We start from the raw sequence: 27,999 nt of genomic DNA, 5'->3' as shown, positions 1-27,999 counted from the left end.
GAAAGGAAAGTCGGAAGAAGCTATCGTACGCTCAAGACGAGACACCTGGCCAAATTTCTTTTTAAAAAAACCAAAACCAAAAAAAAAATGTTTAATACTGTTCCAGACCCTCACAAAATACTGATTCAGGATGAGAAACTCCAAAGGTGGTCAAGTCCACACGAATTCTCCATCCGGCCCCCTCCCAGCCTCCAACCCCGGCTGCTGCTCTTTCCAGAGGTGTGCAGACAGCCGGGACCTCCTCTCCCCAGATGATGTACAGAGCACAAAGCAAACTCGGCGACAAAAACAGTACAAAAGTTGCTGGCGGTGTTGGGGGGAATGTATGGCAGAGATCCGGCCCAGCGTTGGCGGCTGCAACTGATGCCCTGGTCCGGGATGTCTCAGCAGAACTGCAAGAAGTTGGTAGGATTGAAAAGAGTCAACCAAGATGCCTGTGATTTTACCCCAAAACACAGACGCACCAGAGAGGGCTCTCTTTGCAGAATAACCGGATTTGATTTTCTTGCTGCTGCACAGTATTGGCAAGGAAGGGAAGGAACTTGGGAAGACAGAGAGGGCTGACGGGGCAGGGAGAATGGCCTGAGAGTTGTGGTTTTTTAAATTGAAAAAAGTCACACTCTGCCTACTGGAATCCCATTGCAGCCATTATATGTCATGGACTATAAACCTTTTAGGCTGCATGCTGAGGTCAGACTGAACACAGTACTTCTGTCTGCCAATGTGATGCCTTCCATATGTTGGACTACAACTCCCATCATCCCTGAGCACTGGCCATGCTGACTGGGGCTGATGGGAGTTAACAGTCCATCAATGTCTTCAGGGCAATGCATTGGCTAGCCTGTAGACAGAGAGAGAGGCAGAGAGTCCTCAATTAAAGATAACAAAAAGACCGAGCCACAGGAGCTCCATTAAAAGTTGTCTCAATATGAACATTACTGAAAATACAAGTTGGGGTCACTGTGTAGCAGCAAACACGGGCCAATGTGTAAACAATAATCCAATTCAGATGATAAGAGTGTGTGTGAACTATAAAGCAATTATCCAAACAGCACGGAACGAGATCTATATGATCTATGCATATTCGCCAAGTGTCTGAAGCAGTACAAAGCAATACTGGAGAGCTCATCCTACGTTGTTCAGGGAATTGTTTTATTCTTCACACGTGCCATTTCATCCAGAAAAGAGGTTGGTGGAAGATGTCATGATGCAGGCCCTTAAAGGTAAAGGTAAAGGGACCCCTGACCATTAGGTCCAGTCGTGGCCGACTCTGGGGTTGTGGCGCTCATCTCGCTTTACTGGCTGAGGGAGCCGGCGTACAGCTTCCGGGTCATGTGGCCAGCATGACTAAGCAGCTTCTGGCGAACCAGAGCAGCGCACGGAAACACCATTTACCTTCCCGCTGGAGTGGAAACCACTTGGATGTGCTTTCAAACTGCTAGGTTGGCAGGAGCAGGGACTGAGCAACGGGAGCTCACCCTGTCGCGGGGATTCGAACCGCCAACCTTCTGATCGGCAAGTCCTAGGCTTTGTGGTTTAACCCACAGCGCCACCTTAGGTCAATTAAATAAAGGGAGTCAGGCATGCTTACCTTCCAGCGGTTCCCACACTCATTGCACACAACAAAAGTGGTCATTGGCTCGTCTGAACTGCGGGTTTGCACCTGTGTCGAAGGAAGGAAACACCTGAGGGTGAGTGAGGTCTGTACTGCTGGTCTCCAAGGCTTGCCCTGTAGCAATCTTTCCACATCACCTCCCATCATCTGCACTTGCTTGTTTGCCCGCCACTCGTTCTGGAATTGAAAACTGGTGCTCTAGCCAGCAGCAGCTCCACAAAAACTTGTTCTGAGGATTTTGGGGAGGGGTGAGAAGGCTTCCCCGCTATTGGCCTTAGCAAAGCTACCAATTACAACCCGTCCTGATGTTGCCACAGATGGAAGAAAACCCAAAAAATCCCCTTTCACTTCCATCAGTAGAAGCGGACAGCTGTATTATCCTTTCCCTCAACTGGCCTGGTACAAATCTGGACCCAATCCTGACGGAACTGATCCTTCCACAGAGAAGCTGAAGACCCTCACCTCTCAGTGGATTTCATGAAATGAGGGGGTGTTCAGGACCTCAAGAAGCAAACCAGCAGGTCGTTCAGGGTGCCCTGTGCACACCTGGAGTCTCACCTGAGTGTAGGTGCAGTTCTTTTTCTTGCACTTCCCGCAGGTGAAGAGGTCGGTCTGGGTCCCTCCCGTCTTGGCCATCTGATGCTCCCGGATGGCCTCCTTCGTCATGGCTTTCCGGATTTCTTTCAGCTCGTTGCTGGCCATTTCCTTTCAGGGAAATAAGATAAGAGCACCTGCTCAGTTTGGCTTTCTCTCTCTCTTTTTTTTTAAAAAAAGAGTACTGCTTTCTTTAGAATTCAACAATAACAAAGGGAAAAACCACAGTAATTGCTACAATTAACCAATTTTAACAATATATAAATAGTAATAGAAAAATTATACAACACCACTTTTAACTTACTGAAGTTTTCATATTAGACTTTTATCTCTTTATCTCTCTCTTTACAAATCAAAAAGAGAAAGACCAAGAAAGGAGGCACACAAAAAAGAAGAGGAAGAAGAAGGGGGGGAAGGGGGGAGGAAAAAACAAAACAAAATAAACACATTTGACTTCCGATTAGACTCATCGTGTTATTATTTCTACTATTTTTTCACACATGGTTCCAAATTATTGTATTGCTTTCTTTGTTTTCGTCAGATATCAAAAAACATTATATTTGTTGTTTTACAAGGATCATTCTATTTCTGCCAGGAGATATTTGTTATTGTAATGTTTTTCCAGATACCCTTTAAAGATTTTCCATTCTTTCTGAACTTTCTGTTTTGGATAATCTCTAATTCTCCCTGTGCTCAGTTTGGCTTTCTCAATTTGCACACTAGCGAGCTGCGTTTCCGCTAAACGTGTTCAAAGACACTGTATAATGAACTTTTGTCCCACACGGTCATCAGAAACCATGGAGCAAATGAGCTCCCCCCCCCCCCCCCGAAAGAGCTATGATCTTAACCTTTTTGGTTCCACGGTACAGCAGAAAGAGGGGGAGACTGAGAGGGGGAAAGCGGCAGATTTAAACAACAACAGAAGCTTGAATAAAACAGTTTGGAAGACACTGGCGGTGATGGGAAGAGGCAGATTAAAACAAGGTTTGAGTATGGCGCAAGGGGGATTGGGAAAGGCTCTGCTGCGTTCGATTCTGCGTTGTTACCATCACTGCAATTTCTCCTTGTTAAAATTGTTTAAGATGCAGACGCACAACCAATCAGTGTCTCTCCTTCCCTGCTTTACTCAAGCTTCTACTGCTGTTTAAAACCACTTTTCCTCTCAGTGGGGCAATGGTCACACACAGAGAGAGACCGCTCTTCCTTGCCACCAAGGCCTTCCCTTAAACCCCCTCCCCACACTTACGGCAGACATGAGTTTCCTCCTTCCTGTCCCTTCCTCTGTCCGCTGCCTACCTTTAGAAATGGACAATGAAAACAGAATGACGCTGGACCCGGGCAAATATAGTATAGAGGCAACCCAAGGAGAATAAAATACAGAGCGAGAAATTCAGTGTGCTGCTACAAACGTCCCATCAGTACAGCATCTCTGCTTGCCTCATGGAGACATCTCCTCTCACCCCTCTGCGTGTGGCTTTGGGGTTCTCCCACCCACCCCAGAGCCAATGGGGGGGGAAGGCGGAAAGTCCGGCTGAGCTAGCAGAAGTTCTTGCAAGGGCTTCCACTAATAATAATAATAAATTTTATTTATACCCCGCCCTCCCCAGCCAAGACTGGGCTCATGGCGGCTAACACCTGGTATAAAAACAAATTGATTGAAATGCAACTTAAAAACAAGATTAAAATACATTATTAAAACATTAAAATATCACAATACAGCCTCATTTCAATAGAAACTCAAATAAAAAACTTTTGGGGGGATAAAAACGTCAAGTCTTCACCAAGGCTAACTTAAAAACGTCAAGTCTTCACCAAGGCTAACTTTCCCAACTGGTCCTACATGGGCCAGAAAAAAGCCAGGGAAGTCCCCAAATAGGAGTTCCATCATAGGAGGGGAAAGGAGAAAAGAAGAGGGGGGGAGGGAATCAAATTGATTCCAAGCCGAAGGCCAGGCCCGAGCCTCTAATTTTGAGTCCACACCTTAAAATACATACTTTATCCTTTTAAGGTTTTCTCCTGAAGATGCATGTCAGAGCTGGCCCAAAGCATTTGACCCCTCTGCAAACGTTTCCCCCCTCTGTTTTTTAATTTTAACCCTACACTGGATGTTCTTCCTTATCAACAGCAGCCGTTTAGAATTTTGGTAACAGAACTACATCTTTGTAAGATCAGGCCATTTAGTAGACTGGAGCAAGTCTCTCTGGGTTTTTCAGGCTATGCAACCGTCCATCTCACCTCTGAGGTCATCACTGCAATTTGCTCTGCAGTGATCACTCCACACAAGACATTCTTTCGGAGGTCAGGATTCTTGGAGTCCTTGAGGTTGGAGATGCGGCTCCTGACCCGGTTCTTGTACTTCAAGTCTGTGTTCTTGACATCTTGGTATATAAGTTCAAAAGCCATTAAGGAGCACCACCGTCAGGTTGCCTTTGCCCCAGCGCCAAACATGCTAGCCTGACAGTCTAAACCATGGGTAGAGAATCTAAGGCCCGGGGACCGGATCTGGCCCAATCGCCTTCTCAATCCAGCCCGTGGATGGTCCAGCAATCAGTGAGTTTTTACATGAGTAGAATGTGTGCTTTTATTTAAAATGCATCTCTGGGTTATTTGTGGGGCATAGGAATTCGTTCATTTCCCCCCCTTTAAAATACAGTCCGGCCCCCCACAAGGTCTGAGGGACAGTGAACCGGCCCCTGCTGAAAAAGTTTGCTGACCCCTGGTCTAAACCAAGGTTTGGGTATCATGGAGAGCTCTGCATCAGCAGAGGAGTCCTAGGACCCTGAGGATGGAAGAGATCACCTTGGAAGCCCCTCTGCCAGACACCTTCAAAGATTAAGAGGAGGAAGACTGCCAAGTGACCAGGAAGCCTTCATTCCCTGCTCCTGAGGTTTCCTAGCCCACATTCTCCTCTCTGGGAGCTCTCTCAGCACCTTTACTACAACACCCTTCACAGGACAATAGAGAACCCATAGCCCAGGGGCTGGGAACAGGATCCAGCTTGCAGCTCAGACCCTTATTTCCCCTAACCCCTACGAGCCAAATTTGACTACCCATCTGTCAATCAGCTGATATTACAATGATGGCAGGCAACGCAGCACTTTGGAAGCCCGACAATCAGCTGATTGTGACTTGAAAGAGTCGTGCACACCTCTTTGCAAGCCCCTTACTAAGAGCCCTGCACTGCCTTGTGAAGTCCCAACAATCAGCTGACAGTCTGTGCTTTGGAAGGAAGGTGTGTGATGCTTCTGCAGCGCCACCAACCGGCTGATCATCAAGACTTCGGAAGCACTGAACTTGGGATCGGCTGGTCTAGGATCTGAACTTGGGGTCTGCAGCACTTCCAGAGCCCCAGCCCAGGCAGCTTTTGATCTGCCCACATGACACCAGGTGATTGGCAGGTGGGGGTGGCTTGATCAAAATGGCTTGGTGAGCCAAATTATTACAGTCATACCTCGGGTTACAGATGCTCCAGGTTACGTTTTTTGGAGTTGTGGACCGCCGAAACCCGGAAGTACCGGAACGGGTTACTTCCGGGTTTGGACGGTCGTGCATGTGCAGAAGCACTAAATCCTGCTTTGCGCATGTGCAGAAGCACTAAATCGCACTTTGCGCATGTGCCAAAGTGCCAAATCACAACCCACGCATGCGCAGATGCGGGTTGCGAACACTGCGGGTTGCGAACGTGCATCCCACATGGATCACATTCACACCCCAAGTGTCCACTGTATTATTATTACATTGTAGATGACTGGCCTCTCAAGTTAAGCTCTCCTGCTGAATTTATTCTTATCTCTGGCTCCCAGAGTGTCCGGCTTGTGGTGCTCCACTGCCGTTCTGCCATTTACCTAAATGCGAGGGATTCTTGGTAACCTCAAAAACTACATTTCCCAGGATTCTTTGGGAGGAGGCCCTACTAAACTGCTTTTAAGTGTATCATGGCATAGAGAGAGTTTAAAGTGTGAGGATTGGGAGTTTGCCTTTGAAATAGCGGCTGCCCAGAAATCCCCTATGCCTCTTTTCCGATGCTACAAACAAAGCAAGGATATATTCTTCAATCTGGCCTGCAAGCTGCTCGCAGTCGGCACCGATGGTCACATAGTCATCTGTGAAGAAACAAGAAAACTGAAAGGTACCCTAGACTACATTCCCTAAGCAAGCCGTTGCCTTCACACTTCGGCACCAGGTTCCCGCTGCACTGAACCAGAGACTCACATTTCATGCAGTGTGCCCATCGGCGCCATTTGTCTACATACAAAGTTATGGGGATGGACTAGAAGACCTCTGCGGGCCCCTTCCAATTCTATGATTCTGTGAAAGCTCAGAATTTACTAGTGCTCGCTATGAATACTAGCAAACACGGGCTGTTTTGAAAAGGGCACAGATTCAGGAATGCAAGGAAGACAGCGCTGATGGAAAGGAGAAGAGGTGAGGGAAGGACTCGCTTCTTTGCTCCTTACTGTCCGTCTGCAGAGCGGAGGTCAGCATTTCTCTGCATTTGTTGCGCACCGTATCGCACGTGACAGGCACTGGTGGGAAGGTGGTGATCTTGGGTGTGGTGGGGGTCTTCGGCAGGTCCTGCCTTTTGGCGGAGCTGGAAGAGAAATGAAGCCGGTCAAAATTTCTCTGCTCATTTTGCAGAAGTCAAATTGTGAAAGTCTAGGAGGAAGGTAGGCTTGCAGCTATAATTATTATTATTATTATTATTATTATTATTTATTATTTATACTCCACCCATTTATACTCCACCCATATTCTGGGTGGCTTCCAACAGAATATTAAAATACAATAGTCTATTAAACATTAAAAGCTTCCCTAAACAGGGCTGCCTTCAGATGTCTTCTAAAAGTCTGGTAGTTGTTTTTCTCTTTGACATCTGGTGGGAGGGCTTTCCACAGGGCAGGCGCCACCACCGAGAAGGCCCTCTGCCTGGTTCCCTGTAACTTGGCTTCTCGCTGTGAGGGAACTGCCAGAAGGCCCTCGGTGCTGGACCTGTGTCCAGGCTGAACCATGGGGGTGGAGACGCTCCTTCAGGTATACTGGGCTGAGGCCAACTCCCATCATCCCTGACCACTGGTCCTGTTAGCTAGGGACAATGGGAGTTGTAGTCCCAAAACTGCTGGAGGGCCGAGTTTGCCTATTCCTGCTCTTGTCAGTTGCCTTTCCTTTCAAAGGAGGGCAGGGTAAAGGTAAAAGGTAAAGGACCCCTGGATGGTTAAGCCCAGTCAAGGGCGACTACAGGGTTGCGCCGCTCATCTCGCTTACAGGTCGAGGGATGCGGCGTTTGTCCAGAGACAGCTTTTTCCGGTTCATGTGGCCAGCAAGACTAAACCGCTTCTGGCACAACAGAACACCGTGACGGAAACCAGAGCACATGGAAACGCCGTTTACCTTCCTGCCGCGGCAGTACCTATTTATCTACTTGCACTGGAGTGCTAGGTTGGCAGGAGCTGGGACAGAGCAACAGGGATTCGAACCGCCAACCTTCTGATCAGCAAGCCCAAGAGGCTCAGTGGTTTAGACCACAGCGCCACCCGCGTCCCAGTTGGGGGGGGGGGGCTTTGAGTGAGAATTCAAACCAGCCTTTGACATCCTTGAACCATCTAACTGATTTGGATTGCATCTCCCTGACTGGGGCTGATGGGAGTTATAGCACTGGCTTGGCAAAGGCTGATTTTGAGTTCCATAAATCAGTTCACACAAGCTTCGAACAATCCAAAACCTTGAAAAACCAGTGCAAATAGATGTAGAGCTTCTTAGCTGTTAAGCTTTTGTCCGCATCCACTGGTCAAACAACTGCCGAGTTCCTTTATAGTTGTGATGTCCATTCTAGCCTCTTAATTTGTGCTGCACTAACTGTACTTCCAGACATAGCACAAGGGTAGCCTTACTATAGCACAATATTACAAGGTAGCCAACATCCCACATTTCTGGAACTGGAACCAGTTCAGAACGTGCACAGCCTCTCCTGATTCAGACATTGCAGAAAAATACTGCTGATGGAGTCTCACCCCAAATCTCCTAATAATTGCTTTCAATGATTTCATCTAGATCAGGGGTGAGGAATCTTTCCCTCTAGAGCTTACACGCAACTGAGCATTTTCAGTAATGAACAGGTGTTCTGGAAACAGTGTGAAGCATATTTCTAAAAATAATTTTATTATTTATATAATGTCCATCTTGACTGGGTTTCCCCAGCCACTCTGGGCAGCTCCCAACAATCAATATTTTACACACACACACACACACACACACACACACAGTTTTTTTAAGAAGAGCATGGGTGGCCATGTGGGGAAGGGGGTACCCCAGGGCTAGGGATGGGATTGCTGAGTTTCTGCACCCTCTTCAAACTATTCTCAGGAGTTCTTGGGGGATGGCAAGGTTCATGGCATGCTGCTAAAATGACCAGGGACTCAGAGGTCCCTTCCAGCCAACTGTATGACTTGCACTGAAGCTTTCCGTGCACAAACAGAACAGCTTTCTGGTTGCGCAACAGCACATCACCTTCCCCATGCAGTTCCTCCTGTGCCCTTAAATTTGATCTGGAGAATCCAGAGACCCCCATGGAGCAATTTTGGGGGTGCACGGGGCGGGGACTGTAGGAGGGAAAGAGGAAAGCGAGTTCCTGTTGCACAAGCAGAAGTCTGCTTGTGCAATGCTGGATTCTGCCCTATTGGTATATGAACACTACAGCTTTTTAAGTGACTTAATTACTTTTTTCTCAGGAAGTCTTGGGAAGTGGAGCACTGAGCAGGTCTACGGAGGGGATTGCAGAGTCCTCTGCACGCTCATCAAACCAATTCCCAGTATGAAATCAAAGCAGTCTCCTTGGCGGGTATGCTCTGCAATTCCCTCGCCCACTTCTGTTATAGCCATTTTTGCTTTGTTTCATTCCCACAGAAAGCAGGAACGTGAACAAATGTCCGTATGCGTTTATCCCTCTTGCAAACCATGTCAAGAGCTTCCAATCTGGGGACCCCCTCCCACACTTTCACAGCACCTGGGATGAGTTTTAGAACACCCCTGATATGCTTATTTCCTTGTGGCATCAACATTAGCTCCCATCCCATGAGACTTGGAAGGGACCCTAAGGGTCATTCAGTCCAACCCACTGCAATGCAGGAAAATGCAAGTTATCCCTTACAGGGACCGAAACTGCAACCTTGACATTACCAGCACCATGTTCTAACCAACTGAGCTACCCAGTTGCATTAATCTTCCCATTCATTGGGTGTCGTATAGTTCCACCTTTGGCAGTGAAATGAGAGCAACAGGTTCTGTCTCTGAAATCTCCACATAGGTTTCGGTCTCCCGTCTGAAACTGCAGAGAGCTGTTGTCAGTTAGTGTAGTGTATATCTGGCTTGCAGGCCAGATATAGCCTTCAGAGGGTTCCCACTGGCACGCAGTTTATCCTCATTCCCCCCACCTTGAACGCCCCCCCCCCGCACCGTTTCCTGCTGGTTGCAGAGGGATTTCTCTCCTTCCCCCTCCCCCCAGCCAACACAGAAATGCAGCAAATTGCAGGTGCAAAGGCCTAATCCTGATTAACTGTGTGGCGGTTTTGACTCCTTAGCCCCCTGGAATTTGCACTGCGATGAGAGACAAACTCCAGAGCTCAACTTTGCAGGGCTTGCTACCACCAGCGATCAGTGGTGGCAGAAGCCTTGCTTGTTGCTTAGAAAGCCGCATCTTTACCTGTACCATACCTGCCGTCACATGTCAGGTGTGGGCCAGGTGGATGTGGTTTGGGCAATAACTGCTTTACAAATTTAACCCTGCCAGGCCTAATTTGGCCTGTAGGCAAGGCTTCCCACTGCTGCTGTAGTGGGTAATGTCTCTACACAGAGGCCTCTAGTAACTTCAGTCATGAGGGCAACCAGCTGCCATAGGCTACACCACTGAAATATGATGCATCAGAACCGGGCAAACTAAGCTCTTTGACAGCACTTTCTTCCCAGTGAATGGGTAATTTAGAGGAACAACCAACATACTGTGACTAGTGGACTGCCATCTCTAGAAACCAGGACTTTTCAGTCACAGCATCAACCCTCTGCAATAATCTCTCAATAGATACCTTAGAAAATCCATCTGTTGGATATCTCGCACAAACCTAAAAAAACACAATTTGTTACAGAGACCGGTTTGGATACTTGAGAGTTATCCTTCTCTGTTGACTAGCAGTTTTAAAAGATGGCACTTTTACAATATATCTATGGTATTCTGACCTATATTTGCAGTGTTTCCAATTTTATTCACAGTATCTTCCAATTTCCGTAAACTGCTTAGGAGTGTTTGCCGGAAATGTTAAGAAATATGTAACTTTCTAAGTAAAATGTGCAGGGGACATCACTACGACCTCCCCGTATACAAAAAAAGCCTCCACTTTCTCTTATATCCCACTGTAATTTCTCTGTAATCCATGGCCCCATGCTAAGATAACAAAGTTATACAGAGATTGTTTCGATGGCTGAACCACAATCCATGTGCTTTGAAAGCAATTGCCGGGCAGCTGTAAGAAAAGGCTGCAACAGATCTCCCAATGGGAATGTCAGGTCCCAGAATACGGCCACCCAAAAGCAGCAATTTTCACATCGCTTTCCCTGGAGTGGTTCCAATAGCTTGCCTGGAACCTATAAATGCTTATTACAACATCTTGCCACCTTCTGCTAACTCAAGTCAGCACTGCTGTTTGAATGTCCATAAAATGATATGCTCAAGGATGCTACACATGAATGGCTGTCACTGGATTTGGGCATGTGTAGGACTGGTACTCCAGCTCCAAGCGTGAAACCTTTTGTTGCTTCCCAAGGACAGCCAGCCTACTCATAAAGCCAGCGTTCCAACCTGGTCAGAAGAACGCTGCTGCATTGAAAGCCTGTGTAGTTTGGTTGGACCATCCATAATGATCTGGGCAGGATGCAGAATTGATCTGCCAACGTCGCAAACAGTTAAAAATGTCTCACTACACTTTTCTTTATGCCAAGACACAGTGGATGGGTGTGGCTCTTCAACCAGTTTATTTGCTAGTCGGTCAGGGCTTGATCAGACCAGCGAATGACCCTGGGTTTTTCCACCCACCTTTTATTTTGGCCTTCCTCTACCGTTGCTCAATTGAGCTGCTCTATAGGTCTCCGCAAAATTAAAAGACACCTGCTTCTTGGGAGAAAAGCAATGACAAACCTAGGCAGCATCTTAAAAAGCAAAGACATCACCTTGCCAACAAAGGTCCGTATAGTTAAAGCTATGGCTTTCCCAGTAGTGATGTATGGAAGTGAGAGCTGGACCATAAAGAAGTCTGGTCCCCAAAGAATTGATGCTTTTGAATTATGGTGCTGGAGGAGACTCTTGAGAGTCCCATGGACTGCAAGAAGATCAAACCTCTCCATTCTGAAGGAAATCAGCCCTGAGTGCTCACTGAAAGGACAGATCCTGAAGCTGAGCCTCCAATAGTCTGGCCCCCTCATGAGAAGAGAAGACTCCCTGGAAAAGACCCTGATGTTGGGAAAGATGGAGGGCACAAGGAGAAGGGGACGACAGAGGACGAGATAGTTGGACAGTGTTCTCGAAGCTACCAGCATGAGTTTGACCAAACTGTGGGAGGCAGTGGAAGACAGGAGTGCCTGGCGTGCTCTGGTCCATGGGGTCACGAAGAGTTGGACACGACTAAATGACTAAACAACAACAAATAGGTCTCTATTTTGCACTTCCTCTCCACCGAGGCTGGGCATTTCGGCTTTTCAACATTGTGCTTATCATCAGCCAAACATCACGATATAGTGACACATCGCGATGTTGAAAAGCAAAGGGAGGAACAAGCTGCGTCAGCCCCAGAGCCTGTGAGGCGCCAGGGTGTAACCACCTCAACTCCATCAGCAGGAGTGGCGGCAGTTTCACCTCCAGGCGCTGGCAGCAGAGGGGCTTGGGAGTGACGGTGGTTTCACCAGCGCCATTGCACTCTGGCCCTCAAACCAGTGCAATACATCACCCAGGCCTACTCTCCATTTATGGCACCCTGATCCTCATTTGATTGGAAGGTGGCAGCTATACAGAGTAGCAGATGGAGCTTTCAGTCCCATAGCTCGATCACAGCCAACAGAAACAATGTCTTTTTTCCCTTGATTTTACAGCGTGCAAGTTTTAAACAAACATTTCCTAACACTTCAAGGCACATGGGAATCGGCGTTCACTGGCGTCCAGAGGAGCTGTTGTTTTTAATTAAAGTAAATGGGACAGAAGAAAACTCAAAACACACAGCTGTGTGTCAAGAAAGCCCGGTGACACTATTCCCCTGAAGAAGGCAAGTAAGTAAAGGCTAAAGCCTGAATGATAGGTGCCAAGTACTGAGAGTGCTGCTACCCTATGGACCAACATAGGAACATAGTTCAATGAGGCTAATTCAGTGAAGTGGCTGCCCCTATGGTTCTGACCATTTCAACCTCACCAACACAAATCGGAAAAGGAAGGGTTACTTACACTGAGATAGTTGGGCATGCTCAAATCTCATGAGAGTCATGTCCTTCTACAACTGATGTCTACCAGTATGAACCTAGCCTAGACATCCTCTGCATATTTCCCAACCCGACAAACTAGGAAATGGAGCAAAATAATGGAAAATTTCAACTTCTTTCCTTCCCGGTTAAACAAAATTAAGGTTCTGCCCCCTGTCACTGTGGAGAACAGTCTTAAGCTATAAAATCAGTGTCAGGTAAAGGGTCAAAATCCAGAGAGGTTTACAGAAGGCACCCAATGAGGAAGCAACCGCCAGTAGCTCTGAAGGCCGCACGTCTCGTGTCCAGGAAGAAACACATCACCCCTTACTGCAAAAGAGTCACTTGAGAATGGGCCTCATATAGAGGGCTGGTCATATCCGAACCCTGGCTATTTAGGGCTGTGTGCTGGATTCGAATGAGGCCAGAGTCAAATCAGGCATAGGTGTCAGTCCTTAGGCGCTGGAAAAGTCATGTAAAGACAGCCACAATTTCCACAGGTCAGGTTGGATTGGCCCAGAGTGATCTGTGGTTGGCAGGGGAGAAGACCTCAGGCAGGAGGAACAGGCAGGTTAGGAACAAGGCCACATGAAAGAGGCCAGAACCTACACTGGTTAAGGTGGGCCCACCACCACAGCTCTCCTTCCTACCTGACATGACCCCATCCCCACCTATGCAAGGTCAATGCCTCAGTTCAACAGTTGTTGGATGGAGGATTGATCCTGTGGGGTTCAGGTGCTGCTTAGCAAGAGGCTTTCCTGTGGGAAAGCAGCTTATGAACCAGCAGCACCACACAGAATTGGATCCTCCCGCTTAACAGCTGTTAAGGGTAGGATCTGATCCTCCCAGATCCAGTCCTGTACGGTGCCATGCGCCACCAATCTTTTAAAAGGTTTCTTATGGGATTAAAAACCCATAGTCCTGCCCCCATCCCTGAATTGCTTGGGGATGATTCTAGGGTGGGGGGCTCCTAGGGCGGGGCAAATCACCCTGATCCAGGGGCCACAGGGCAGATTGCTATTAACAGTCTGGAGAAGAATGGTATCAACATAACCTGGAGCTGAGAAGTTGCAGAATTGTTGCATGACATACACTTTCTATTTAAATAGAATTTTGTCCCATTGTTCTGCTGCAGCTGAGAAAAAAGGACAACATCTCTTTTGGTGTCAAAACTACCGTATTTTTCGCTCTATAAGACGCACCAGACCACTGGACGCACCTAGTTTTTGGAGGAGGAAAACAAGAAAAAAAATATTCTGAATCTCAGAAGCCAGAACAGCAAGAGGGATCGCTGCGCAGTGAAAGCAGCAATCCCTCTTGCTGTTCTGGCTTCTGTGATAGCTGCGCAGCCTGCATTCACTCCATAAGACGCACACACATTTCCCCTTACTTTTTAGGAGGGAAAAAGTGAGTCTTATAGAGCAAAAAATACGGTAAGTGGAAAGTGAAAATGGGAAAGAGTCTTGTGGCACCTTAAAGACTTAACAAATATTCATGCATATTTTTATTTTATAATATATATATTATACGCACACATCTGCAGAAGTGAATTGTAGTCCATGAAAGCTCATGCCATAATAAAATTTATTAGACTTTACAGTGCCAAAAAGCATTCTGTGGCTTAAGCTGCAACAGCCTAACACAGCCACACCTCTGGGTAAGTGTACTTGGGGGAGGGAGGAGAGTACAGGTTAATACGTGGGGGAGGGGGGCAGAACCCAAACACAAAATAAATCAACAAAAACGGAAGTGATGTTTTTATTAATAAAGGATGAGCATGAGAGAGAATAAAGGAGGAATGAAGGTGAATCAAATAATAAACAATGGTAATCAAAATAAACTCACAAAAGCCACTGTGTTTTGTAGACATTTATTTTTTTTCCATTTACAACTATAGCATTAAAAAAAACCCACAACATGATACCACACTGATAGTTCTATCTGCAACCACTATTTTCTATTCCTCACCATCATGAATTAAGGGCAGCCTTAATTTGACTATACCAAGATCAAAAAGTTTCCCATTCCAACAGGCAAAGTAAAGAAATCAAAATTAATACCCAAAATGGAACGTTAGGGGCGGGAAGAGGAATACGAGGTGCAAAAGTGCCACCTCTGGCTAACGGGAAACAATATTACCTTTGGTCTCTCGAGTCGCCACTCTCCTTTGAGGAGGAAGTTGGCAAGGAGGAATTCTTTTTCTTCTCGTCACTCTTATCCTCTGAGGCATCTGAATGCGGGGAAAAGGAGCAATGGCAAAGGAAGCAAGAAGTAGAAAAAGTTAAATCAAGAGGAACTGCAATCTTCTCTGCATGGCGTTTGATCACCCTTAAGTGAGCTTCTTTAGTGGCCCAGCCCTATAAAGTTCTAAAGCAACTGTTCCTAGGACAGTGTGACTACTTGATGTGGCCACGAATCGGATCGCCTTTCCCCTTCTGTTCTGGGACCAGTCATCTGTCACATGACCCTGCTACACAAAGCAGCCGCTAAGACCTCAGACCTCAGCTCCCATGTTTCCTCCCGAGATGCCACACTCAGAAAACAGCTTTAAATTTTAGGAGCAGGGCAAATGCTGTGACTCAGCTTACACACCCAATTACTGCAATTACCGTATTTTTCGCACCATAGGACGCACTTTTTCCCTCCTAAAAAGCAAGGGAAAATGTCTGTGCGTCCTATGGAGTGAATGCAGGGGGGAGGCAGGCGGGAAAAGCCCCCAAGAGCCGCACACAAGCTCCCTGCGCTCTTGCGGGCTTTTCCACAGGAGGGAGAAGGAACTGACTGGCCGCATCAGTCCCTTCTCCCACCTCCCAGAAAAGCCAGGAGAAGCCGCGATCTCTTTAAAGGGGTTGCGCGGCTTCTGCGGGCTTTTGGGAGAGGTGAGGGAATCCCCCCCACCTCCCAGGAAAGCCAGGAGAAGCCGTGCAGCCCTTTTAAAGTGTGCGCGGCTTCTGCCGGTTTTGCGAGAGATGGGGGAATTCCCCCACTTCCCAGAAAAGCCAGGAGAAGCCGCAATCTCTTTAAAGGGGTGGCGCGGCTTCTGCGGGCTTTTGCAAGAGGTGAAGGAATCCCCCCACCTCCCAGGAAAGCCAGGAGAAGCCGTGATCTCTTTAAAGGGGTTGCGCGGCTTCTGCGGGCTTTTGGGAGAGGTGAGGGAATCCCCCCCCCCCACCTCCCAGGAAAGCCAGGAGAAGCGGTGCAGCCCTTTTAAAGTGCGTGCGGCTTCTGCCGGTTTTGCAGGAGGTGGGGAAATTCCCCCACCTCCCAGAAAAGCCAGGAGAAGCCGTGATCTCTTTAAAGGGGTTGCGCGGCTTCTGCGGGCTTTTGGGAGAGGTGAGGGAATCCAACCACCTCCCAGGAAAGCCAGGAGAAGCCCTGCGCAGCGTCTCCCGGCAAGGAGAGGCTGCACGGGGCTAAAGGGGAAGCCAAAACAGCGAGCGGGATCCATCCTGCTCGCTGCCTTGGCTTGCTCCATAGCTGCGCACAACCCCTCCGGCAAGGAGAGGCTGCACGGGGCTATGGATTCTTTAGCCCCACGCAGCCTCTCCCGGCAAGGAGAGGCTGCACGGGGCTAAAGGGGAAGCCAAAACAGCGAGCGGGATCCATCCTGCTCGCTGCCTTGGCTTGTGCCATAGCCGCGCGCAACCCCTCCGGCAGGGAGAGGTTGTGCGCAGCCTGTACACTGCTCTTTGGGGCTGGGGGGAAAAAGATTTTTTTTCTTGATTCCCCCCCCCCCCAAAAACTGGGTGCGCCCTATGGTGCGAAAAATACGGTATGTTCTATCACCTTTCGGACTGCTTTGTGCAGGAACAAAGGTAGTTTTGTCACTAAAGCAGGCAGAGGGAGCCCCAATCCCCACCTACATGCTCATTTCAGCAACCTATGAGCCTTTGAGACTCAACCATGGGTACAAGCAAAAAAAAGGAGAGAGAGGAGTGGACTGTTGCTCCCCCCCCCCTTGACAACTGATTGACCACTAATGGCCACAGATAACTGGGGTAGACAAATCCTTGCTCCAGTCTAGGAGGGCTTATCTTACGTTCTTGAGAATCTATCCAAACATGCTTAGTCCCTCACCAAGGAGTTTCTTCCAGGCCTTGATAAGCGATTTGGCAAGTGCGATCACATCTTCGTCTGTGCTTTGCTTCCGGAGTGCATTCACAGACATCCCAATGCGAGTGGACTGCAGATCGTGAAGGAAGAAATCATATGACCAGCTAGACAGAAATCTCCACAACAAGGAAACCAGTGCCCAAACAAGTCGAAGCAGCAATAATTAAAGGCTAAGACCAAATCTCAGACACACCGCACTAGCTTTACTCCATTAAACAGTAATTGTAATGCTGTGTGCTTTATAACCCTTTTATCATTCATCATAGCAAGAATTCTCGCCTCCCCTCCTCACCGCATAGGACCTTGATTTTGTTCTCCACGGCTCTGGGGCATCAAGGACTTCTTACAACTAGAGACAGGACACTGTACGGCATAGTCCAAACACTATAGAGCCCAGAGAGTCATGCAAAGGAACTGATAAGCAGCAGGGTCAGGACAAAAGAAAATAAGCACTCCTTCGTGCAATTTCTAGTTCAGTTAAGGAATTCATGGCCACAGGATGAAAACTAGGAGATGGAACTTTTTTCCTGTTTGGCTCAGGAAAAAAAGAGAAGTCTAGTATTGGCTTCTAGGCATAGCAGACACAAGGACAGTCTCCATGATCAGAGGTAGGATTCTGAGAGACTGCTGCTGTTGGGGGTGCCAGCCACTCTCATGCCCCCTGGGTGGATTAGATGGGCCTGGTCTGATCCACAAAGGCAGGTTGTATTTTCAGTTCGTCTACCAAACACAGAGATTGCCACCCTTTTTTTGGCCCAAGGGATGCAGTCGCCAGTAGCCAACTACCCAGGGGTATCATGTCAGAGCCTCTCGCTCCTCCTCAGGAGGAGTTTTTTCTTTTTGTTGAATTTACCAAAATTGGGAGAGGATCTGGGGGGGGGGGGACCATATTAGGCCCCTGGGTCACACACCTGGAGATGGGAGTGCTTGAACTTGGGATCTTCTGCCTGCTCTACCATTGAGCTATGGTATTCCAATATGTGACCGTGCGGCCTACATGAAACAGACTAGCAGGTGTAGAGGGAGAATTCATGCTGGCAGCAAGGTAAAAGACAAATGGCATCCATCAGCATGAATTACCTGCAGCAAATCCAGAGTTATTGGCATACTTTTCAGCTCCTTCAGCAAATCCATTGCCCCTTCCTGGAAGGAAAAGGAATTCAACAAATTAACAGAAACTGACAAGCGAATTAAGTCCAAATTGCTTCTATGTGATCATCAGATAACAGGCACAGCAAATTAAGAACGGAATTCCTCAAACAGGTCAGTTGCGTCTAAAATCCTTTCTCGAAAAGAAAGATCCCCAGCCGAACCAGCAATTTTTGTTGCAGATGACTGCAGCTGTAAACTGTGTAACATTTCACAAATCAAGATAGATTCCAACTTTTTCCACTGTGAGGGGATTTTCACTCTGGCATGGAACATTATGTGGCTGAAAATGCAGCCATTGCAGCGTAGGAGAAAAGCATGTTTGAGATATTCATTACATGTATATAATTTAGAAAATATTTCTGCACCAGCAAAACAAGCTGGAGTTTCCAAACCCAAAGACATTTGCATCTGTCTGGATGAGGAGAGAATCACCAATGCCAGCCAAATGGAAGGCTGGATCCACAAAAAGGGCAGGGTGGGGGTTCACAAATACCAAACAAAACAGACTTCATGAGCTGGCGGGGCTGCAGGGAATTTTTTTTTAAAAAGCCCTCAAATGATTTATAGAAATTTAGAAAATGAAGTTAAATAAAACCAGAGATTTCAAATGATCTTTAATAAAGCACCTGGTACCCTTGAATCTGTTCCTCCGCCTCTCAATCGATGAAGGAATCTGCACAGGCTGATTTTTTTCAATGCTAACCATACACACATCAGCCTGGAATCTATCAAGACTGGTCAGCAGCTCCTCTGCCCGTTCCATCAGACAGGGACTGACTTGCTCAGTTCAAAGAGTAAATATTCTGGACTCCTAGAAAAAGCAAGCTCTCTAGTGACCAACTGCAAAGGCAGGGAAAGAGGCCTAACCCGACAGACTCACTGGCTTTTGATCTCTTACTCTCCATAAAGAGGGTCTGTTTCATCTCTGAAAGGGATGTAATCACCAGAACAATCTGACAAGGAAAGAGGGATCTGAGCGAAGCTGCAAGGCCCAGGAACTACAGCAATATCCAGAATAAACAATCTGCTCTTTAACAAAGCTCAGTCCCTTTTCAGCTTTCTGAAAATCCATTCGAGCCAGGCCTCCCAGAAAAAACACAGGGAGGGCCAATTTCTGCTTTCACTGAAGGGTTTTTAATCGCTTCTTTGAATAGCAGTATGGCCAAGATAACAGTAATATCCAAGAATTGGCTTTATCCCTTCACCACGGGCCATTCTGACCCCACATAAGGCAATCCAAAAGGCAAAGGCTTTTTTTGGCCACAGAAATTAGGCCAGTGAAAGATAGATTGGAGCTCATATGCTATTTTGAGCATCTTTGCGAAATACAACATGTATTGCAAGAAAATGAAAACTTATTGTGACTGTTTGTATTTAATAGTTTAAAACGTTTATTTTGTACACTGCTCTTGAATCAAGCCTGATGAAGAGTGGTATATGAAAATCATTTAAATAAACCAAGCCAAACAAAAACAACTCAGTCTGATTGCTACCAAGCCAGCAGGAGGACTCTCTGCTGCTCTCAAGGAGGCGGGAAAGACTGGGAACAATTAGTGCTGGAACAGTACGCATTCCCTGTATAAAGCAGTTGTCTGGGAAGGGGGAAAAATCTGCATTCTGCTCTCTGCATGGAAAGGAAGGAAATTCTAAAAAGTGGGGCCCGGCCCCCAGAGGAATAGGACAAGAGAAAATGGGGTGCCCTGTCCACTTTTAGTTCTGGGTCCTGGCTTCAGTCCTTTCCTGCCCAGCCCGCCACTTGTTACCTTGAGGGTCTTGGGCCCTCAACAGAAAAAAGGCTCCACAACCCTAGTCTGGCTGTTTTAAGAAAAAGCTAGCGCACATTTGAAACACCTACACTCACCGCCAAATCTATACTGATACTCACGTTTCTTCTCTCATTCACAAATGACTGCCAATTGTACAAATCAACCAACTTTGGAATGAGCAGTGTTGTCCAATCAATCCCACAGCCTGGAGTCTAGACACCCAAGATGTAGCCCCTGACATCTAGAAACAGCTCTTTGCCAAACCTGCTAAAAAGTATGCCTTATTACTTGAAGAATGGGTTCAAGTGGAAAACAACTGCTGAGAACAGAGAAATGTCGGTGTCCAGAGATGGGCATGTATGGATTAAGGTAACTTACCTCGGGCAGCTCCATCTGCCATTACTCATCTATGAAGAAGTACAGGTCTTATTTCAGAAAGCGCATCATATGCACGAACCTTTTTCAGTCTGTACCTGAAAGTCAGTCTCTGTTTCAAGGCATTAAAGGGCTGAAAGAGATCTGTGTATTCTTTCTCTCTTTACAAGCAGGATTGTGCACTACAAGGTAAAGAAGTGGGATTGCAGAGGTGGTGAGAGCAGACGCAGCAGCCCTCATCCTGTATGAACTGCTTTAAATCAACAGGAGGGGTCATAGCTGTCAATGTTTCCCTTTTTTAAAGGGAAATTCCCATATTCCGAATAGGATTCTTCGCAAGAAAAGGGAAAAGTTGACAGCTATGGAAGGAGCCTGTGGCCCCTTGACATATGTCGTGAGACTACAGTTCGCATCTGCCCAACCAGCACGGTCAATGGCCAGGGATGATGGGAGTTGTAGTCCAAGTAGTGCATAGGGGCCTCAGGCACTCTCCCAACATCAGGAACCTTGAAAAGAGAAAGGGGGTGGGATTTTCTAGGCGGAGCTTACAGCTGAGCAGAGCTGTACCACTTCAGTTGTGGGAGTGGGGGGGGGGAGCTCACCTCAGTGAAAGCTCACCTATAAAAACGCCCTCCGCTTAAAACTTACACATAAGCAAATCCTAGCACTGGCTATACAAATTAATTTATATTTGTACCGGTAGAGTGTTCCATCTCAGGAGGCACCCCCCCCAACATACCTGAAGTGGTACAGCCCACACTGCCTGACCTCTCTCACTTAGCCTGATGTACCTCGCAGGGTTCTAGTTACAGTTAGGAAGCCGTGTTGGAACAAAATAAAATTTGAAAAAACTATTTTTTTTAAAAAAAATTCTTCCAGTAGCGCCATAGAGACCAACTAAGTTAGTTATTGGTATGAGCTTTCGTGTGCATGTATCTGAAAAAATGTGCATGCACATGAAAGATCATACCAATTACTAACTTAGCTGGACACGGGTGGCGCTGTGGGTTAAACCACAGAGCCTAGAGCTTGCTGATCAGGAGGTCGGCGGTTCGAATCCCCATGACAGGGTGAGCTCCCATTGCTCGGTCCCTGCTCCTGCCAACCCAGCAGTTCGAAAGCACGTCAAAGTGCAAGTAGATAAATAGGTACCACTCCGGTGGGAAGGTAAACGGCGTTTCCGTGCGCTGCTCTGGTTCACCAGAAGTGGCTTAGTCATGCTGGCCACATGACCCAGAAGCTGTACGCCGGCTCCCTCGGCCAATAAAGCGAGATGAGCGCCGCAACCCCAGAGTCGGTCATGACTGGACCTAATGGTCAGGGGTCCCTTTACCTTTTTTAAGTTATTGAATGTATGAGCTTTTGTGTGCATGTATCTGAAAAAGTGTACTTGCACATGAAAGATCATAGCAATAACTAACTTAGTTGGTCTCTATGGTGCTACTGGAAGGATTTTGTTTTGTTTTTGTTTTGACTGCCTTGCAGGGTTATCGCAAGGAGGAAAAGTTGCACAACAGCCAAGGATGGGCAGGATACAAATGTAATAGGCCTGCATAAAATGAAATGAGCATATGCAAATGAGCACTGCACAGGCCCTTATCGAGGAAGAGAAGGGCAACCCTTTCCAACCAAGGGAGGGGCGTGGCGAAAAGAAGCATGCAGAGCAGTAGGCGGGCGCGAGGACCGCGTGGGCGGAGCCAACTGCCGAGGAGCGCGAGGAGCGGTGGGCGGAGCCTTCAGTACCTGAAGAGGGGCAAATGGAGATGCGGGCTTCGGCCGGCGGGGCGGAGCTAAAGGCTGGGAAGAAGAAAGCGACGGAGCGTCGGGGAGGCGAGATGGGCGGGGCCACGTCTCCGAGGGGTGGGCGGGGCTAACTCCCTCAGGGCGGAGAGGGGAACGTCGTGGGCGGGGTTAAAAAGCTGAGGGATGGGAATGCAGAGCGCGGAGGGACTGGTGGGCGGGGCCAATGCTTCACGAGACGCGGGCGGACGGTCGCCATGGAGACCAAGGCGGGGGGGCAGGGCGCCCGCTCCCTGGTCAAAACGAAAAAACGGAAGGGGGGAGACAGCCGTTACCTGAGGAAGCTGAGGCGAAAGGCGGGGCTTTTTTGAAAAAGGCAACGGGAGCGCGCGCGCGCGACCCACCGAGGGGCGGGGCCACGGTGTGGTGTGTGTGTCTTTGGGGGGAATCTTTCAGTCAGCGCCAAAAGAGGCTCACTCACCGCGCTTTTCTTGGCGACCATCTTGTCCAGCCGCTTGGCGATGCGCACGACCTCCTCCTCCCCGCCCATGGCCGCCGGCTGCTCGGCTCGCCTAGGGCGCGTCGCGATGCGGCTGAGGGAGCCGTGCCGCAGTCCGGCGGGCCGCGGTGAGGAGCCGACGAGCTCGCACGCCGCCGCCTGATTCCGCCGTGCGCGCCGGCCCGAGGCACGACGGGAGACGTAGTCCCGTCGCGCCCCACGGGCCGCTTCAAGAGCATGGCTCGGCGCGAGCCGGCTACACTACCGCTCCCAGAAGTCAGCGCGCGCGGCACTGTTTTGGTCCGTGAAGCATTGTGGGAGTTGTAGTTGGGCGCTGGGAGGTCCCCCATGGTCGGCGTCTGAGAGGAGGACTACAAGCCCCATCAAGCGCCTCGGCATAGCGGCCGCTCCGAGCGGGTTGTGCGAGGCTGAGGGGAATACTAGATAGAAATATTTCGGGTGAAGGCGACGACGACGCTGCTGTGTTTAATTTATGTTGTGTGGCTTTCTACGATATGTTATAGCGCAACCAATAAAATTATTATTTATTTAACAAAAAGGGGGAAAGAAGAAGCACGGGGGGGGGGAGGGGTATGGGAACGAAGCGTCCGTGAGGAGAGAAAAACGTGAAACTCAGCCCACAAAAGAAAACACGAGAAGGCATGAAAGAAAAGCACGGATATAAAAGAATAGCGCTCAGGAAAAGGTGGTCGAGGGCTGCTCAACCTGACGGGTTTTTTTATTTCGCTTGGTAAAATGTAGATACCGCTTGTATATTGTCATAAAATAAAATGATTAGTAAAAACCCATTAAGACATTCAGAAAATTAAAATCGGCAGTACGCCAAGAAGGCATAAATCCTGTATTCGCAGGCAAGCCAGTTATGGGGGGAACACGAATAGGCCTTGCTGTGTGGCCTGATCCAGGAAACCTTGATGAAAAGTGATACGGAAGGGGGGGCATGTCTTCTTCTTCACCTTCTTCTTCGCTACAATATATCCATTTATTTCCAATTGCCAATGTCAAAAGGGACTAAAATCTATAAAACTCATAGAAAATCAACGTGCCGATTTGCTCAATTTCTCTAGGACTCCATGACACCTCCCCTGCCCTCCATAATCCCTCAAGCAAGGTGTCAAGACCCTAATCCTGTCAAATCGCTCTGCCAAGCCCTTCCTCCGGGCGATGCCAGGTGACAGACTATGCATACATGGACCATTGTCTTCTCAGGATGTGCTTTTGTTGTTGTTGTTGTTGTTGTTTAGTCGTTTAGTCGTGTCCGACTCTTCGTGACCCCATGGACCAGAGCACGCCAGGCACTCCTGTCTTCCACTGCCTCCCGCAGTTTGGTCAAACTCATGCTGGTAGCTTCAACAACACCATCCAACCATCTCGTCCTCCGTCGTCCCCTTCTCCTTGTGCCCTCCATCTTTCCCAACATCAGGGTCTTTCCCAGGGAGTCTTCTCTTCTCATGAGAAGTATTGGAGCCTCAGCTTCGGGATCTGTCCTTCCAGTGAGCACTCAGGGCTGATTTCCTTCAGAATGGAGAGGTTTGATCTTCTTGCAGTCCATGGGACTCTCAAGAGTCTCCTCCAGCACCATAATTCAAAAGCATCAATTCTTCGGCGATCAGCCTTCTTTATGGTCCAGCTCTCACTTCCATACATCACTACTGGGAAAACCATAGCTTTAACTATACGGACCTTTGTTGGCAAGGTGATGTCTCTGCTTTTTAAGATGTTGTCTAGGTTTGCCATCGCCTTTCTCCCAAGGAGCAGACGTCTTTTAATTTCGTGACTGCTGTCACCATCTGCAGTGATCATGGAGCCCAAGAAAGTAAAATCTCTCACTGCCTCCATTTCTTCCTGTTGAACTCCATGGACAAAGACAACAGGATGTGCTTACCTGCGCATATCTCCAGCTCTGCATATTCCCCCCTCCCTCCTCCATATGTTAATCCTGTGTGACCCAACCTCTTCCTAATGTATTCGTGATGTAATCTGTGTAACCCAACCTCTTCTTAATGTATTCATGATGTAACTGGGATGTATTTTGCACTGTATTCTGGGACATGGAGGGAAATTTCAAAAGTTCATGTCACCCCTTTCTCGCTGTTCAATCTCGCCTTGAACCTGTTGCTCAATAAACTTGGATCTTCTACAGCTTGCTCCTGTCTCCGGCTGAGCTCATTTTCTTCCGCAGGGACCCGCGGACTTAGTCCGACGAGCTGGGTGGCAGAGTAACCCCGCACCCAGATTTAGCCGTAACAAAAAGCATTTTGAGCACTTGGGAAATTCAGCGCATTGTGAAGACACAACAACAGTGAGGAGTTTCAGGGGTGCATGTTGCCAGCCAGAGCCGGGTCCTATTCCCAGCGAAGATGTGTTGGAAGAGAAGCCCTATTGAGAGGCACCGGAGGAGCCTGGCTACAGGATCAGGCCACCATCCTGTCCTCTCGGTGGCCAACCAGATGCCTGTGAGAGCCCACAGCACTATTCCACACAAGTGGTGTTCAGGTGGAATACCAGGGCCGGCCCACCCATGAGGCGAAGTGAGGCAAGTGCCTCAGGCGGCAGCATCACCAGGACAGCGGATCATCGTGTCAATCTTTCTTCCCCTCTCATTCCTGATGTAGGTCTTCCCTCACCCCTTCTTCCCAGGCGGGGGGAGGGATGCCATTTTGGGGTCCGCCTCAAGTGCCCAAATGCATTGGGCCGGCCCTGAGGTAGAATGTACCCATTGTGGCTGGTAGCCATAATAATAATAATAATAATAATAATAATAAAAAAATTATTTATGCCCCGTCCTCCCCGGCCAGAGCCAGGCTCAGGGTGGCTAACACCAATAAAATCACAGTAAAAACAATGGGGGGGGCAATTTAAAATACAGGTTAAAATGCAATTTAAAATGCAGCCTCATTTTAAAAGTAGCCGATAGATCAAGACCATAAGGGGAGGGAAATTTGAGGGTCAGACTGAGTCCACACCAAAGGCCAGGCGGAAAATCACCCCATCCATGAATTTGTCTAATCCTCTTTAAAGCCATCCAATCTAGTGGCTATCACCCATCCTGAATCTTTCAACGTTCGGCTCATTGTATTAAGGCAAGAAGGGGAAAATACCTTTGTCAAGTTCCCTACATCATGTTTTTCTTGAATAACCTAATGGGGCATTTATTCCCCTACCAAATATTTCAGAAACTGACATGGGCAGTTTTGGGGGACATTTTGCTACCACAAGCCAAATCCCAATATGTCTTGGAATAACAAAATGTCCTAAAACCATGTGCGTTGTATCAAAAGATGGGCACTTCTCTGCTTCCTTGGGGCATTTATTTTTTTATTTTTTTATTTTTTTTTTTGCAAAACCAGATGACTCGTGGGAGAAGAAGGAGGATAATAATCATTTATGGGATATTTTTGCCTCCCACACATTTTGTTTACAGTAAGAAAACCACATGGTAAGAAGCTAAAATCTGGGGACATTGTCCACCATTGTGATGGTTTCAGTTTGTTAGAGGGAAGCAGACAATATTACCCTTTTGATATCCTGTTGACGTGACCTGTGGGGGGCGCTGAGTGGCAGGCTAAAGAGTCAACAAACTAAAGAGAGCGTCATGGCTGATTTCTGTTTAAATCCAGAGCTGCTTCTATGGGAAAAAGCAAAACCCTCTTTGAGTGTTAATGCTGTGAGCCTCTCCATCGTAAGCTCAGGTTGTATATGTGTGTGAATAAACCATATATCCTTTTTATTATTATTATTATTTTATAATATTTTTTATTAGTTTTTAGCATACAGAATTTTAAAAACATACCACACAAATTATTATACATATATCCTTAATTGGACTTCCTTCAGCATCTCTGATAGTCTTCCGTCTTAGTTCTTTCTCCTGCAATTCTTAACTTAATATTGCCTTTACATTTTCTAACAAATCGTTTCTCCCTTTCCATTTTTACAATATTTCTTAAGTTACTCCTCACAGAACTTCTTGTAGACCTACAAACGTAATCTGATCATCACAAATACTTTTCAAATACTCAGGAAATTTGGTCCAGTCTTCGGTAAATATATGAATAAACCATATATCATGAAGACACCCCAATCTCCTGGTTAAGCATACCTGGAACCCCTCGAATATCGCACCACTCAGAGATTGGGGTGGCGTGCACAGTATGTTTCCTGACAGCCTTACCTTTTGGACAGCCCTGTACCCTTAAACAAGTCTCTCGTCCTTTTTCACAGTGCACACTTTGTATTTGGAAATGGTGGCAGGAAAGATCAGCCCTATTTATGTATCTCCCCAGTGATTCCCAGTGTATATCACCCTGCCATCTACAATAGGGATACGGAAGAAAAGTTTAGGCCATGGAAGAAGATCATGCTATATTGAATTTCTTTCGTGGAACTAGACCCGTCACTAACGACCAACTTAAACTAACTTGAACAGAAATTAGAACAAATTGGTTACAGCACAATCAGATGCTTAACTTAATAAACCAGGAATTTGTTGAAAGTACTTCATACCATAACCAATTTTGAAATCCTGGTTTGCAACACAGGAAAAGGTGCCAAGGGATTGTTGTTGTTTAGTCATTTAGTCGTGTCCGACTCTTCGTGACCCTGTGGACCAGAGCACGCCAGGCACTCCTGTCTTCCACTGCCTCCTGCAGTTTGGTCAAACTCATGCTGGTAGCTTCGAGAACACTGTCCAACCATCTCGTCCTCTGTCGTCCCCTTCTCCTTGTGCCCTCCATCTTTCCCAACATCAGGGTCTTTTCCAGGGAGTCTTCTCTTCTCATGAGGTGGCCAATGTATTGGAGCCTCAGCTTCAGGATCTGTCCTTCCAGTGAGCACTCAGGGCTGATTTCCTTAAAAATGGAGAGGTTTGATCTTCTTGCAGTCCATGGGACTCTCAAGAGTCTCCTCCAAGGGATTAGTGTCTACAATTTATGCAGCATTCCCAGATGTCCCCCGCCTACTCTTAAAATAACCTGGGAGGCAGATATCAGGATAGAGCGGTTGGTTAAGAGCTGGAATATTGTTTAGGACACAGTCTCAGTATATGTTAAAGAAAATTTCTTGAAAGCCACTCACAGTTATCCCACATGTTCCAGAGTGTTAGTCCTGTTAGCTGCAGGGGTTGTAGGTCTACGGCAGGAAGCAGGAGCCTGTGGTCCTCCAGATGTTGCTGTACTAATTGAATTAATTAATTTTATAATGAATGATTTTAGAGTGTTGTTTGTACTGTACTTTTGTACTGTTTTATTGTTGTTAGCCGCCCTGAGCCCGGCTTCGGCTGGGGAGGGCGGGATATAAATAAAATTTATTATTATTATTATTATTATTATTATTATTATTATTACTACAAATCCCATCATCCCTGACTATAGACCATGCTGGCTGGGACTGATGGAAGTTAAAGTCTCTGAAGGGCCACAGGTTCCCCATAGACTTATGGGAGACATAGATCCACCTTTTATAGGAACGTGATTTGTTGCTTGGTTTTGGGAAATCATTAATTGTGAAATTTTAAACATATTATATGAAAATGTGTCACTGGTGCCACAGTTGATGTTTTTAAACATGTTTGATGAGGGCAATGCAAGTATTCAAATGAAATAACTGACCTTTATCTATGGTTTTAGTTGCCTGTC

At 47.4% G+C, this 27,999-nt stretch overlaps 1 protein-coding gene across 2 annotated transcripts; it reads right to left on the bottom strand.

Annotated features, from left to right (window-relative positions):
• Positions 1–54: 54 nt before the first annotated feature.
• Positions 55–22,497, bottom strand: TCEA2 (transcription elongation factor A2). 2 transcript variants are annotated; one of them, XM_081011549.1, is made up of 10 exons: positions 22,325–22,497; positions 17,891–17,953; positions 16,775–16,880; positions 14,837–14,927; positions 6,667–6,800; positions 6,256–6,312; positions 4,445–4,599; positions 2,174–2,320; positions 1,592–1,663; positions 55–392 (listed from the first exon to the last, which is right to left on the bottom strand). In XM_081011549.1, exons 1-10 carry the CDS (start codon positions 22,391–22,393, stop codon positions 384–386), a joined length of 903 nt encoding a protein of 300 aa, XP_080867675.1. In that variant the 5' UTR covers positions 22,394–22,497; the 3' UTR covers positions 55–383. The 2 variants fall into 2 exon arrangements, with proteins under 2 accessions (XP_080867675.1, XP_080867676.1); XM_081011550.1 differs by lacking the exon at positions 22,325–22,497 and adding an exon at positions 19,848–19,929.
• Positions 22,498–27,999: the final 5,502 nt, after the last annotated feature.

The sequence above is a fragment of the Podarcis pityusensis genome, assembly GCF_964106645.2.
Source record: "Podarcis pityusensis genome assembly, chromosome: 6".
NCBI classification, from domain to species: Eukaryota; Metazoa; Chordata; class Lepidosauria; order Squamata; family Lacertidae; genus Podarcis; species Podarcis pityusensis.
Note: the sequence above shows the minus strand (reverse complement) of the source record. Positions and strands in the feature narration are given on the sequence as shown.